We start from the raw sequence: 15,568 nt of genomic DNA, 5'->3' as shown, positions 1-15,568 counted from the left end.
TTGCGTTATGTGAACGCTTGGCTTTACGTTCAAAGTTGGCAACCCTTGTGCCGAATGTTTGCAGTTTTCCAGTCTGTGATGTGTCGGTGGAAAACTTGGAGACATTGAACTTCCAGTAAAAAGTCAGTTGGAATGTTTCAGATGTTCTGCTCGAATTAGAGTTTCTGGAGCATGTCAGATGGCCGTCCAAAATTCTTTACGTTATCCCGCTCGTATTTTTCTCATTATTCCTCCCTCGTGTCGGAGGAAAACAGAAGGAAGGAGAGAAATCAGACGATGTTGTGACGGGATTTTCATCAGCTTCTGTGACTGGTGTTGGAGTGAGCGGTCGAATCCAAAGAAGCTTTGTACCGTTATCACGGCTTGCTGAGTGACACGCACACACGCGCACCCCGGGCCGCAGGTGCGGGATGGTGGAATGTGTTTGAAATGATGTTCACCTGCAGGGGCCGTGAGAACTCCAGGGACTCGGCAGAAACATGAACTCAACAGAGATCAAAGGTCAGAGGTCACCTTCCTGCTCTCATGTGAAATATCCCGTCTTGATATTGACACACACACGCTCGAGTAGACTATTTCTTATCGGCCAAAGACAGCTCAAGAGTTCAACAGGTGTAGATGGAATGTGAGGTTTTAAATGAAAGAACTTCATGTTTAGGCCCGAATGTAGCCTACTTTACCTGCTGGATCAACACATACGTGTGCCTGAAACATGTTTATATGCATATACGTGAACACACACAGACATCTATAGCGCTGTGTTCTGATGTCTGCTTCAGGGCCAGTTTTGTTGAAATTAAGAACAGTTAGTTAGCTATTTCTTCTGGTATTTTGACTGTCAAAATGTTGATATTGTAATCCTACATCTGCTTTAACTGCACAGACATTTAAAGGAATGGCACCAAACCTTTACAAAAATACATAAACTTTGAGTATCTGAAACTATTAAAACATTTTTAAATGAAATCAAATAAAGGATCAGCCTAAATATTATTTGAAATACTCATTTCAGTTCATTGCTAAAGCAACATCTCTGATGTTATTTTTGTTTAAAATGAGGCACTGAAAACATTCTGAAATAAAAATAAATTGATATGAAATAAATTATTAATATAAAAAATACATGAATATAAAAATAAACAAATATATAATAAAAACACAACAAATATTACAACAAAAGTTAACATAAAACCTAAAAATATCCAAATAAAAGCTGTTTCAAAAACTATGACAAAACTATAATAACTTTTCTTTACGTTGATTTTATTATTAAGTAGTTCAAGTATATTTTTTTAAGTGTAATTTTCCTATTTTTTATTTATTCAATTATAGTTTTAAGCACAAATAGTAGTAAACGTTGAATACACAACTAATTTACAATTTCGTTTTTAATTTGTACTGCCACAATAATACAAAAAAGTTAACTTATAGGTAATTTACTACTCATGAGGCTACTTAATTAAAAGAGTAAACACAACTTACAGGCATAGTATATACAACACTAAATTACACTTTTAAGTATATCTCCTTCAAAAGATGAAGTTCAGGTACAGGTCAAATATATTTAGACTTTACTGTCAGTATAAGTAGATTTAAGTGTCATTTTTCTGAAGTATATAAAGTAGGCTGAAAGTATCCTTTTTTAAGTTTAAAAGTAGAGCGCACTAAAAAAAAGTTTTTTGAAATGACAAGTTATGTCTGGCCCTACAATCAACCTTAAGTGTTATTAAACCACATATGTTATTCTTCAGGTGGCTACATATAAACACTTTGACAGTTTAAGTAACTTTGCGAAGAAAAACCCAAAAGAGAGAAAACTGAAAACTGATAGATGTTTATGTCTGCTGTCATCCCCCTGCAGCTGTGATAAAGATGTGTGTGTGTTTGCATTACACAAATGTGAAACGTGAAATCACACTTTTGTTTGCATTGGATCAGAGTGTGTGTGTCTCACACACACACACAAACACATTCCTCACCTCACACCTGACACCACACCTGAGCTATTCACAGCCGTGAGCACAATCAACAGAATGCAGCTGGTAAAACACACACATGTGCGCACACACAGCATATAAAATCTTTATATGTGTATGCAGCTATATGTGCTTTTACATTACCCCTGACAGCAGCGACTACTAGTTCAGTTTCGTTTATGTGGTTAATAGTTTGCTCAGATCAGTGAGCAGGTAATTTTTTCACATTCTGTATGTCTTAAAGTTTTTTTGTTTGGCAGATATGCAACCAAACATAATAATGTGAAAAATTTAAATGAATAAACTACGAGTGAGCATTATAGTATTAGTAGATCTCCCAAATACTGTTAAATTTATGAAGTAACAAAAATGTATTGTCAGTGTAGTTCATCCATTATGAAGTTCAAATCCAGGCTAATAACCAAAAGACTGCAGGTTTAAATCCTGAATCTTTCATAACCTGACCTACAATTCTCAGTTTACTCTAGTAAGGGTCCGGTACTGCGTCACTGCCTCTGTTTTGCACATGCTGGTGTTTGTCGCCCCCACTTGGGAAGAAAGAGGAACTGCTGGTTTCAGCTCATGCGTATTACATTTATTAGTTAAGAATATATTAATCCATGTTACATTAAAAATTAAGATGTTTGTACATAATCTTCCAGATTCGTAACTTCGTTCCGTGCTGTCAGTATGGACAGAGATGGAAAGGTAAAATATTCTTGTGCAGGTGCTTGTGTGTGTGTGTGTGTGTGTGTGTGTGTGTGCTGTGCGTGTGTGTGTGTGTGTGTGTGCGTGCGCGCACGTTCATTCATCAATAGATGTTTATAGAGTTCCACTCTCCAGTTTCAAATCCACCTTCATCTTCTGTCTCTCCATCACAGTCTCCAGCTCTGTAGATCTGCGAGCGTCCTGACAGAGAGAGAGAGAGAGAGAGAGAGTTAGAAGCTGTTTAATATATATATATATATATACACAGTAAGTGTATATTTATTTAAGTGTGTGGTGTGTGTATAATAGTGTATGGTTTGTGTGTGTGTAGCTATTTGAGTGTGTGATGTGTATGTATTTGAGTGTATGGTGTGTGAACACGTTTCTGTACATTGTGTGTATGGTTATATTTAAGTGCGTGTATTTATTCGAGTGGGCGTGTGCGTGTATTTGTTTGGTGTGTGTGTTTTAATTTTATTGTTGTCTGTTGTGTGTATTTAAGTTTTGTGTATATTTGTGTATCTGTTGTGTGTTACGTGTATTTGAGTGTATGGTGTGTGTGTGTTTGTGTATTTCATGTCTGGTGTGTGTTTATGTGTATTTCATGTCTGGTGTGTGTATGTGTATTTGAGTGTATAGTGTGTGTGTTTCTGTATTTCATGTCTGGTGTGTGTTTGCGTGTGTGTGTGCGTGTGTGTGTGTATTTGAGTGTATGGTGAGTGTGCGTTTCATGTCTGGTGTGTGTTTAAGTGTATTTGTGTGTGTGTATTTGAGTGTATGGTGTGTGTGTGTGTTTGTGTATTTCATGTCTGGTGTGTGTGCGTGTGTGTGTGTGTGCGTGTGTGTGTGTGTGTGTGTGTGTGTGTATTTGAGTGTATGGTGAGTGTGCGTTTCATGTCTGGTGTGTGTTTGTGTGCGTGTGTGTGTGTGTGTGTGTGTGTGCGTGTGTGTGTGTGTGTGCGTGCGTGTGTGTGTGTGTGTGTGTGCGTGCGTGTGTGTGTGTGTACCTCGAGCAGGGCTCTCTGTACTGTGAGCTGACTGTAGACTCTAGCGCCCTCTTCAGGAATAACAGCACGCAGCTCTTCTTTATTCAGTGAGAAGAGCTGAGCTCCATTCAGAACCCCTAAACACTGAACCGTCCTACAAACACAACACCCAGTGCTTCAGTATATTACTCCTGCATTACACTTTCAATCTATAGCAACAATCTATAAACATCTTAAAACATATGTGGACATTTACAAACTTTGAAAAGGTCATTAAAAGATAGAGCTCTTTGAAATACAATCTGATCGGTGGATTGGTGTTATTCTGCAAACAAGACAAAGTCATGACATGACAAGTCACAGATGGATTAAATGATTTTTGTTTTATGAGACTCACGGTTGACTGAAGCCCTTCTTTCTCAGCCAGTTCTCCACTTCATCTGGAGGCGAGCTGTAATCGAGCTGAGCCGTTGTGTCCGTCGAGCGAGGGATCGTCAGCCGGGGGGATAAATTCTTCCCGCTGGTCAAGCGTTGAAGTAACTCATCATTAACCTGCATGACTGACACAGAACGACCAAATCAATGTGAGCACGAAACCTGCCCGTGAGAAAGCAGGAAGACAGGAAATAACCGGACGGACAATGAAGCTTTATTCTACCAGCAAAGATTCTCACCAGCATTAAAAAAAAGACACAAATGAGCTACAAAACACATGTGTGTATATCCAACCCCAGATGTTTCAATCTCATAACAATTCTCTGAGATGACTTTCTCAGATACGGTTGAGATCTTAAATCAAATAAGACGCATGCGATTTATCTCATCTCAGATCAGCTGAAAAGTCTCCGTTTGATGAATCTCATTCTGTCTGCAAGGTCTCTTATAGTAACTTGTTCTCCTGCAAGCTCCATGTTTGTGCATGTTTGTACCTTTCTCCGTGTCTTCAGGCAGATGTTGTGGTCCCAGCACCATGCTGCGGGGTCGAGGGCTGCTGGGGTCAGAGGTCACGGCGGACGGCATGGGCAGGCCGTTGGATATTGGTGGAGCAGCGGGAGGCTGAAACAGAGGTGGAATGTTACAGGACCGCAGGAGGAGAGAGTTTTCGAGAAGCGTTGGATGCGAGTTCGTACCTTTGGAGTTCTGCGCGTCACGGGATTGTCAACGTGTGTGACGGGCTCCAGGAGGTTGAAGGGTACGAATCCCACTTCGTTAAACTTATTACGGCACTTCCACCAGCGTTTAGATGATTCGATCACCTGAACGTGAGATCATAATATGATTTGTACTATTGCTCTCCTTTGATGTGACAACGATGTTATTGAGATATAAAGTTGATGTGCGTGTGAGAGAATGAGAACCTCTAGTGTCTCTCCTTGCAGAACCGAGAGCTCGCTGCTGTTTCGTGCCACAAAGTCGTAACTGCAGCGATATAACCTCTCTTTCACCGTGCTATCACTAAAACAGAGAGATTTGTTTTCGTTCATTCAAAGAATGTTTGCATTCATAACCACCTCCGTCCTGACACATCTAATAGACAGAAACTGGGACACACAGAGACGGACTTATCTCTGAATGACTGTTTGCTCTTCATTCATTTGTGAAAACGCTCCATTATGGCAACCGCACACAAATAAACCTCTGTTGTTGTAACCGTCATGTAAAAACTGAACTGTCAAATCTGTCTTGGGTATCACAATGTCTTCTATCTGTTTAACACAAAGCCGTTCTTGTGTCTCGTGGCCAATGAAGCAGAAGAAATACTTGAAGACAACACTGAGTCCTTTACCTTGCTCAGAAGTGAAACCGATCTTTTGCAGATTTGCCAAGCGAGTTTTGTTGTGCTCACTTTGAATGAATCAATGAGATACGGACACCCAACACAATGAATAAAGAGTCATGGTATCAAAACGCTTTTCACTCGGTAGACAAATGAGATGTCCGCATCAGGTTGCACGACATGAGCCCGTCCTATTAAACCATCAACAAAACTATGCAAAAGAAAACGCGAGTCACATTACGCTTCACACAGGAACTGAGCTGGGTCACATGACGTCCGATGTCAAATCTGAGCGTTCACGGAAAGCTCAGGGAAATCAAGATCATTAGACATGATGGAAGGATGTTTTGGTGTAATCGGGTGTGAAACCAGTTTCAGTAGACAATAGACACCGACAAGCATTTGCTTTCCGACACATCCCTCGTGTCAACAGGACAACAATTCCTGGTTTAAAATGTGAAAGGTGAACTTACGTTGGGTCTGTAGCGTGAGCGGGAGTTTGTCGATCAGAGGGGTGAGACGATTTAAGCTGGGTGTCAGACACAGAAGTCAACATGTTAGAATTTACCAGGACACATCCACACTGATGGATAAAGGATATCACATTGTGTCTAGTGTGTTACTGGGTTGTCTTATTATTAGATAAGTTGATGTTTGTCACCTCTACTTTTGAGAGCTCTGCATCTTGTTTGTGTTGTATTTCCACAGGATCAACCCAACCTGCGACATCTGACCCCGGGGGTCTCCATCCGTCCAGAAATGTGGGTGTGTAGGGGGCCACGGGGCTTCGGAAAGCAGACCTGCATGAAGGTACATTTAGCATAAAAAATGGTAATCTCATTCTTCATTTATTCACCCTTACGTCATGTCAAACCAGTATGAGTTTCTTTCTTCTGCAGAACACAAAAGAAGATCTTTTGAAGAATGTTGATAACCAAACAACACTGACCCCCATTGACTTCCATTGGATGAACACAAAACCACTGAGACGTTTCTCGAAATATCTTCACATACAGGTTTACAACCATAGGAGGGTGAATAAATGATGATAGAATTTTTATTTTTGGGTGAACTGTCCCTTTAAATGTGGCATAAAGGACCACACACCTGTGCTGTGTCCAGTTGGGTCCTAGTAAGGTCCACAACTCTTGTTCCTGTGTTGTCAGGTTATTCTGTATGAGAGTCACAGCCGCTTGTGTCATGGCAGGACTGGACACGGATGCAGCTAAACCAGGACCTCCTGTAGCCTTCACAATCTACACACACACAGGTGAATTTGCAAACAGTATATACAGTGCACCGTACCAATCGATACACCCATGATGTCAATCTAATCTCTAGACAATAGCAGGCAAACGCTGATAAACCCCTTTTGATAAAGCACTCTTAACAACAAAAGGCTTTAATAGCTCGGCTGAACGGTGTGCAAACATATAAACGCACACGCATGGAGTAAATGTGTATTACTCACCATGTCGAGAGGTTTGAAGACGTGATGCACGAGCTCGTCTGAGGTAGGATTGGAGATGGCGGATTTTAACCGTGCCTATAAAACAAACAGTGCCAGTTAATGACAAATAACAATAATGTTACAAATAATTATATTTATAAATATTACCAATGATAATACCATCATTATTCATGGTATAATTATAAAATACATTTTATTTATTTATATCAGCAGTAAAGGCTATTATACTGTACATTCAGTATATTGTATAATATTGTTTATTAAAACATTTATTATTAAAAAGACAGTCTCTGTCTCATAAACAATAATGATAAAATATTCTATTGACAAATTATTTTTAATATATAATTGAAAGGATATGACTCACCAACAAGCTAAAACTGTATTTGAATTTCTGAAATGTGTTGATGAACTCTTTCTCAGACGGGGGTTTAGCTTTTGCTGTCAATAGATCCTCTTTAAAACACAAACGAACAACATCCATAAGGGTCATTATATTATTTACTGTCATTTTATCATCATTTATATACTGTTTTTCTGTGTTGTCAAAGCTCCTTGTGGGTTGTAACCGCATGGAAAGAAAGTGACCAGCACGTCAGAATTTCTCCTTTTGTGTTCACCAGATGAATGAAAGTCACAAGTTTGGATGAATGAAGGGAGAATTTGACTTCTTGTTATTATTGAAACAGAGCTGATAGCGTCTTTAACACGACACTTTCCCACCGGCTGATGTTTTGAGTGAACCAGAGACTGATAAAAGACCCAAACCTGCTGATAAGAGCTTGTCAAGGTGAGTTCACGTCAGTTGAGTATATTTTTGAGATATTAGTAGTTTAACATAATGGAAAGAGGCTGGTGTTTGAAATCTGGCCTGTCTTAAAGTGATCTTATGTTTAGTTTTTTCGGGTGTGATGTGACTCGTACCATCTGCACTTTTCTTCTGACTTCTCTTGTTTTTTTTGCTCCTTTGGTTGAGGATCATCTGAGCTTCTGCTGACTGCTGCAGCTTTCCCATGAACGCTTCCATGTCATCAAAACAATGATTGAGCAAGTCCTGAGCGAGAGAGAGAGAGAGAGAGATATAGGGCGTAAGGTCAGCTGAAGGTCAACAGTCTCATACACATACACTGACTCAACTCTACAACAATGTAAGTGTTTGTGTTTCAAAACAAGCTGCGCTTTAAGGTCAAAATGGTTGACAAATGTGTCCAAACGTCGACTAAATCTAACAAGAACTCATTTTGGAAATGTAAATCAATTAAATGTTTAAAAAAAGTTGAAGAGACTAAGGTTTTAGATTTTCTAAACAAAAGTGAGTGGCTCTCCATGCAAAACTCACTACCACAATGTTAAATCAGTGTGTGTGTTTGTCTGGCATGTTTTTATATCCCGGTGGGGACCTAAACCTGAATGCACACCAACACATGGGGACCAAAAATATAAAAATAACACACCCGCTTATAAATAGTACAGAACAATATTTAAAAAAAAAATCTAAAAATGCAAAAAGTTTTCTATGATCTTTAGGTTTAGGGATAGCAGATAAAATGCAGTTTGTACAGTATAAAAAACATTATGCCTATGGACTGTCCCCACGGAGATAGTAAATCAGATTTGTGTGTGCGCGTGTGGGTGTGTGCACATGTGTGTGTGCGTGTGCCTGTGTGTGTGTGTGCATAAGCGTGTGTGCGCGTGTGTGTGTGAGAGTGTGTGTGTGTGTACTCACCACCTCCACCTGAGCTTTGAGAAATGACTTATCAGGCTGACCATTCACCATTCCATTAGCTAGAAACCAGGAGAAGAAAATCTGTTTATAAATCTATTAGTAAGATATGATGAAATGGTTTTACACATCCGCACACTCACCTCTGATGCCCGGGTAAGGGGGTGGGGGGTGGTTTGAGGGCGGGTTTGGGGCTTGGCTGTATGGAGGGCTCGGAACTCCCGAAATATCCATAATGGATTCTACAAACCTGACAAACATATGTTTACATTAACACCAGTCATTCTGAATGCACAGAAACTATTATACAGCAGATTCAGAGTTACACACCTACCGTAAATTAATTCTAGGCAACAATCGCTCATTATTCTCGAGTTAAACAACATAAAAAATAATAAAAACACACAGAGGGAGTGTTTTCATCAGAACATGCTACTTAATATAAAACACTTTTACTTCTAGTTGGAAATAAGAAAATATTATATTTATTTTGATGTAATACAATTTCATGTTTTTAAATCCTATACATTTTATATTTTTTATACAATTATGCGAAATGATAATTACTAAAGACCATAACCCTCTCTAACAGGATTATTTCACTTGCTTTTGAAAGCATTTTATGCCATCTAACTAACTTCTGGAGTGAATTTTTTGTTTGAATGTAAGACCCCCTAAACAAAAACTCACACTCACTCATTCATAAAAAATCTAACCGTCAAGTTAAGAAAAATGTTTGGAATTTTGTTTGACATTGATCTGTCAATGAGCTCAGTGTGTCTCGCGCACACACACACACACACACACACACACACACACACACACACACGCACCCACGCACACGTTGAGCGTACAGACACAGGTAAAGAATACACACTGTACCTTACTGTAGATGTACTGTAGATGTCTTGTAGGTTTGTATACCTCCGTAAGAACAGCTCAACTCAAATGAATCTGTCTCTGTCTTACCCCCCTCTCTCTCTCTCTCTCTCTCTCTCTCTCTGTCCTCTCAGTCACGCCTTCTTAAGTTATGTAGAAACTGGTTGAACTGGTTTGTCTGCCAGTTAACAGGTTTCTCTCTGTCTGTCTGACTATCTGTGTTGTGGAAATCACAACAGCGCTCGGCTGGATCTCTACCTGTTCTCTCTTATTGTGTGATGTGACACAACTTGCTCGATGTCATCTCTGATGCACTCCGCCTGTAATGCACAAACAGGTACACGGTGACGTCATCGAAGAGGCGGGGTTTGACAACCACAACAGTATCACCTGAATCACAGCTGCGTCTGCTGTGAAGCTTGTTGTGCACTGACCGTTGTGCAGCTGAATAAATAAACGCTCGGTCTCTTCTGGGTGGAGCTCTGACAAACCAGCAGAAGAAGAGACGGATGACGGAGAGATGCAGAATATATGCAGTCACAGCGGAGAAGAGAGGACAGGGCAAACGTCTCCAAATCCTCATCAGAGATCAGACAGAAGACAAATCAACAGATCAAAACAAGATTCATTCAGCAAGGCAAAACTGTGAAGAAGGGATGCACAAATTGTTTTTATACACAAGCCCAAAAAGTCTTTGTACACATTTAAAAATGTCAGCATTGAATAAGAAATATAAAAGATGTCTGAAACAAATGATGCCAGTGTTTTTCTTACAACCAACATCACCGTTTTTACTGTGACTTTAAAAAAAGTTTAGTGGATGTGAGGTCTGTAGTTCACACAGGTGTCCGGAAGAGCGACCCCGTGTGTAGATCAGCATATTAAAGCCACAATATGGAACAATTGTGTTATGAAATATCCCAAAATCACTTGCACAGTGTGATATATTTCATGCAGTTGTGTACTTACTGTACATTATCCCACATGTTCCCAAGAATGTGCAAATCCAGTGAAATTCCTATTTAAAATAATGGCCCGTCCCTTGTCTCCCTTGTATTTGTCGCATATCAGTGACTTAATATCCGCTGCTCCGCACTACCCTCAGTTTCTGCTTGTAGATGCAACACGCAAATGCAGAAGTGGTTATACAGCATCTGGGACGCAGCATCTGTTGTTCTGTTATTATGGATCACGATTACTCTTTGGCGAGTAAAGGAAACCCAAAAAGTGTAAACGTAGGCCAAATGAGGCAAGCAGGCTTATGGACAAACGAAGAAATAAAACAAGGATTAATATCCTTTTTAATATGAATAAAAGCATTTTCTAAATGGAGAGAGCTTCGCGACCAATTTGGACTCGACAGAGACTCCGCTCTTGGATGTGTTTTAATAGACAGGTAAGCAGATTATTTGAATAGTTATGAATGCAGTTACCCTATGAAATACAGTATATGTCGCACAGAAATATGTAGCCAATAACGTTACTTGTAAATGCTGTGGGTTCGTTCCAATTTACTTTTTAAACGACGACTGTATGACTGTTTTAAACACGCAAAACTGTGTAGCATTACGCTACCAAATCAATTGACAAAGTCCAATATCAGTCGCGGGCTAACGTAGCATTGCATTCCACGTTTCTTGCAAGCTAATTCATTACGATGACATCAAATAAAATAAATTCATTACCTCGTCCGTGAACTTGATGGGCGATCTCCATACGCCTCTGGATGGTGAAAACGACAATTCCACTCTCCTAACGTCATTTAGCTTCGCCTTTTATTGTTGTTTCGAAAGTGAACCATCTAGCGGTCCAAATATTCCATATTGTGGCTTTAACTATTGAAATGTGTTTTGTATTCAACAATACATCAATTGTGTCATCCATTTTGTTTAAAAAGTGTACTTGTGCACTTTACAGTAAATGTCACTTGCTTTGATCTGATGCAAAGACGTTCGTATATTTCAAGTGTACAGTACAAATTCTTTTTGGGGTCTATTATCAGTCTATTATCATTAAGTAAAACTTTGAAAACATTTCTGTTGGTTAAAGTTAAAATGATGTACAGTAGGGCTGGAAATGATCTCAAAACTTAAACTAAATGAAAATGGAAAATGTTGCCTCGACAATAAACTGAAATAGGTTTAAGGTGAAGAACTAAACTAAAACGAAAATAAAAATATATTAACCTATACCAATATTAAAATAACTAAAATAATAAAACTACAAAAGCACATTTTAGAAACTAAATTGCTAAAAGGTCAACTTAAACGAGCATGTAAACTAAAAATAAAATGAATGAAACAACAAACAACTTTGTGAAAGTAACTGAAAATAAAATAATATCAGAGTGTTGTGCTCATCTGAAGGACTGGGTTTTGGACACTGCTGGGTTCTTCTGTGGTTGAAGTTCCTTTTATAGTTACAGAAAAAGTGCAATTAGTTGTATATTGTGTTGCGTGTCTACCTGGTTGTTTCTGTCTCTCAAGCTGACCCTGTCGGCTCTGATCTCCAGAATCACCTCAGCACTGGACAGCTGATAATGACCCAGAAGATCCTGAACCCGTGAAAGAGCCTCTTCAACGGTGTCCACACCCTCATCTCCAAGACAAAACTTCACCAGATGCTGGAGAGAGAAAAACATGTAGTGCACGACTTTGGAACTTGACTGAATCATGAAGCTGTTTTGTTCCAAAATGGTGGCGAGTGGTCGGAGAGGAAAAGTTGGTCAAAGAGGGTCTGGTGATGTTAACAACTAATAGTGTTCGTTTTCTACAATTTATTAGTAGCAGTACATTTTCTTTTCTCTGGAAGATCATGAAGTAAACTGGGTCACAGTTTGGATTTAAAGGGATACTTCACCCAAAAATGAAAGTTCTGTCATCATTTACTCACCTTTGAGTTGTTCCAAATCTGTATACATGTCTTTGTTCTGATGAACATGGAGAAAGATATTTGAAAGAATGCTTATAACCAAACAGATCTCGCCCCCATAGGGAGGCTCAGAGATGAGGTATTTTTGTATGCAAACCCGGAAGCGAGTTAGCATTTAAGGACTTCCGGTTCCATCGCTCCAATGTCTATGGGTTTTTTGAAAGGGTTTTTGGTAAATCGCCCAAAATAAGGTCTGTGTTAAACAAAACCTCTAAATATTTTCACGTTTTATTCTATGATATAAAACACACCAATTATAACCCGCTTGTGATTTTTTCAAGCCTTATTGTGTCTTAAAAATGGCAGATGCTAACAAGTTGCGAAAAGCGACTACTTTCTTTGGCGGGGACGTTAGACGTCATCGCGCATATAAAGCTCACAAATAATGCAACATGGGCACAGATATCTTAAAACGTAGGTGCGGATTCATTCACAGAGTAATTACTTACCAGTGAACACATTTTTAATAAAGTTTGAAAGGTGGTGGTGACGTTGATATCGAGCGACCTTAAGTGTAGTCTGTTTATAGCATCGTGTTAACTTTTTACTTACTTCTGACGATTGTATTTCGGCTTCAAATGTAACAAATGTTGTGTTAATTTGTAAAGATTATCTTGATAGACAAAACGTGTAATCATCATAAACCTTTGTTAATCACAGAGCTTATTTTTTGCGAGCTTCCAAAAGTCTGTGGGGAAAATGCATAGGCTTTAGGTCGAGGAACCAGCGCGGCGCTTACTTCCGGGTTAGCCTACAAAAATACGTCATCTCTGAGGTACTGGATTGACTCCCATAGCAGGAAAAATTACTTTATCATTTATTTTTGTTCTGTTAAAAATGTACAATGGAACAAACCTGCACACTATCAATCTTGCAAAAGTATCAAAAATGTATTTAAAATACAACGTTTCAGTCAATGGCCTTCATCACGTATACGGTCATGGGTCATTGATCGAAACGTTGTATTTAAATACATTTTTGATACTTTTGCAAGACTGATAGTGTGCGGGTTTGTTCCGTTGTTCCTGATCACTGACCATTTTTCTGTCTTTTTTCCGACGCACCTATTTCCTACTGGTGTGCGAGGGTGATCACTGATTGATTGTTCTATTAAACACAAAAGAAGATATTTTGAAGAATGTAGGACAGCAAAAAGCTCTGGGGCACTTTTGATACCATTGTATTTTTTCCTACTATGGGAGTCAATGGGGGGCAAAATCTGTCTGGTTATAAGCATTCTTTCAAATATCTTTCTCCATGTTCATCAGAACAAAGACATGTATACAGATTTGGAACAACTCGTAGGTGAGTTAATGATGACAGAATTTTCATTTTTGGGTGAAGTATCCCTTTAATGTGAACCAAACTGATGACTACCACACCGCACCTTTGTTTCGCCCTCACCTCACTGCCCTCACAAGATCATAAAGCATTTTACTGTCCTCCACACACCCAAATGACAGAATAAACTCAATCCCTCACAAACGTCAGCCGTAAACATGACTCACCTCTGTCAACAACATTCAGATTAATTATGGAATAAATTCTTGTTTTTCTTGTATAGTACATTTTGTATTTTGTACAAAATGCGTTTCCCAGCAGCGAAACGTATGGATGTTACCTCAAATCTTAACAATTTGTTAAGGATCGCTCTTTTAAAGTATTGGACTTGATGTAAAGATGTATTTATAGGAATTTTGGGCTAATCTATGTGTCATGGTATACAGAAGGGTTGTTAAAACTGCAGAGATGACTCACAGTGAGCAGATAGTGAGATATCACTCCCATCAGGACCACTGGCTGTCTCACACCTGCGGAACATCATCACATCATCAAACACAGAGATCTGTCTGAAGACCATGCTGTGTTTTAACACAAAAACCTACGTATCATTCAAACACCCGTCTAACTCTCTCTCCTGCTCGACCTGTCTTACTTCCTGCAACCTGAATTCCTCCAAGTTAAAAATTACCCAGGGTATTACACATCCTTGACTTTCACAATGACACACACACAGGTTTACCTGACACTTACAGTTTAGAAAAATTGCAGATTGCATTACATTTTTTATACTTACTAGCCAAACACTTTTGAAGTGAATTGAGAAAATTAAGCATACCAAATCAATTTAAAGCACTAGTTCCCCAGGACAAAATTCTGTCAATATTTACTCTCCCTTGTAATTCTAAACCAGTCGGACTTTCTGTTTTCTGATGTACAATAAAAAAGTGTTACGAGTGCTGTTCTTACACAGTGACCAGAGGCTGATCAGGGTCTAAAACACAAAACATCCCAATAAAGTCTCATAACAAAATAAAAGTCCTGTGACCGCTCATGTGAACTTCTGTTATGACGCTTTCATTGGGCTGTCTTGTGCTTTCCGAAGCTTAGGCCCCTGTCACTATATTTTCACATATCAGAAGAACAGTATGAATTTTATTTAATATTCAACAGAAGAGAAACACCTATGAGTGTTTGGAATGACATGAGGGTGTGTAGTGACAGAGGTTTAATTCTTAAGTAAACTATTCCTTCCAGGAAAATACCACCTGACAATAAACATCCGACTAAGACATTAAAAACATGAATTTATGATCAAAGCAATTCTTCTGTTCTGAAAACAAATTGTGTGTTGTTTTGGTTATCGTGTCAACTTTGGTGCAGTTTATGCACACAGTATAAATATATTGAATCACATAAGAATTGATTTTCTAACACTCACCGCGGTATTACACTCCTGATGCTGCATCTTCGTCTGACTTGTGTTTAGGAGGTGAGATGTATTTTGATAGCGTGTAACCGCCCTGACATTCTTTACCACCAGATAACAGAAAACAAGAGGGTTATCTGAGATACAAAAATGTCTGAAAAGAATTAGACCGTACGTGAACTGTGTCTCTATTATCAACTGTATTATATTTGTTAATACACTGTAAAACTTCTGCCAGTAACTAACGGTAGATTTGATTACTACTTCATATTTTCCTTTAAACTTTACTTTAATCAAAACTAAAACACTTTGACTTTTGAGATTCAAAAGTGACTGGTCTCATTACTGCCACTTCACTGCAAAAAATGACATTCTTCCTGAGCATTTTTGTTTTCTTTACCAGTAGA

General features: G+C 38.9%; 1 protein-coding gene and 1 long non-coding RNA gene across 4 annotated transcripts; one reads left to right on the top strand and one right to left on the bottom strand.

Moving 5' to 3' along the window:
* Nucleotides 1–1,327: 1,327 nt before the first annotated feature.
* Nucleotides 1,328–15,242, bottom strand: eps8l1b (eps8 like 1b). Of its 2 annotated transcripts, XM_057322093.1 has the most exons (19): nucleotides 15,174–15,242; nucleotides 14,210–14,262; nucleotides 11,985–12,143; nucleotides 9,955–10,098; nucleotides 9,779–9,840; nucleotides 8,785–8,891; nucleotides 8,645–8,703; nucleotides 7,843–7,972; nucleotides 7,286–7,374; nucleotides 6,919–6,993; nucleotides 6,555–6,703; nucleotides 6,109–6,247; nucleotides 5,921–5,976; nucleotides 5,029–5,125; nucleotides 4,801–4,926; nucleotides 4,600–4,726; nucleotides 4,068–4,230; nucleotides 3,692–3,824; nucleotides 1,328–2,885 (listed from the first exon to the last, which is right to left on the bottom strand). In XM_057322093.1, the coding sequence occupies exons 2-19, from the start codon at nucleotides 14,237–14,239 to the stop codon at nucleotides 2,799–2,801; spliced, it is 1,932 nt and encodes a 643-aa protein (XP_057178076.1). In that variant the 5' UTR covers nucleotides 14,240–14,262; nucleotides 15,174–15,242; the 3' UTR covers nucleotides 1,328–2,798. The 2 variants fall into 2 exon arrangements, with proteins under 2 accessions (XP_057178076.1, XP_057178077.1); XM_057322094.1 differs by lacking the exons at nucleotides 9,779–9,840; nucleotides 9,955–10,098; nucleotides 11,985–12,143; nucleotides 14,210–14,262; nucleotides 15,174–15,242 and adding an exon at nucleotides 9,524–9,772 and having other exon boundaries at nucleotides 1,332–2,885.
* Nucleotides 6,155–7,688, top strand: LOC130546748 (uncharacterized). Of its 2 annotated transcripts, XR_008961810.1 has the most exons (4): nucleotides 6,155–6,257; nucleotides 6,347–6,463; nucleotides 6,614–6,717; nucleotides 7,608–7,688. It is a non-coding gene; the product is annotated as an uncharacterized LOC130546748 (long non-coding RNA). The 2 variants fall into 2 exon arrangements; XR_008961809.1 differs by lacking the exon at nucleotides 6,347–6,463 and having other exon boundaries at nucleotides 6,157–6,257.
* Nucleotides 15,243–15,568: the final 326 nt, after the last annotated feature.

The sequence above is a fragment of the Triplophysa rosa genome, linkage group LG23, assembly GCF_024868665.1.
Source record: "Triplophysa rosa linkage group LG23, Trosa_1v2, whole genome shotgun sequence".
NCBI classification, from domain to species: domain Eukaryota; kingdom Metazoa; phylum Chordata; class Actinopteri; order Cypriniformes; family Nemacheilidae; genus Triplophysa; species Triplophysa rosa.
Note: the sequence above shows the minus strand (reverse complement) of the source record. Positions and strands in the feature narration are given on the sequence as shown.

Excerpts from the sequence above, each read along its gene's own strand:
- eps8l1b (XM_057322093.1), bottom strand. The coding sequence starts at position 14,239 with ATGGGAGTGATATCTCACTATCTGCTCACT. Across the intron at positions 6,248-6,554 it reads CCCAACTGGACACAGCACAG|GTCTGCTTTCCGAAGCCCCG; the intron begins GTGTGTGGTCCT and ends ACCTTCATGCAG. Across the intron at positions 4,231-4,599 it reads GCCTGAAGACACGGAGAAAG|TCATGCAGGTTAATGATGAG; the intron begins GTACAAACATGC and ends GTTCTGTGTCAG.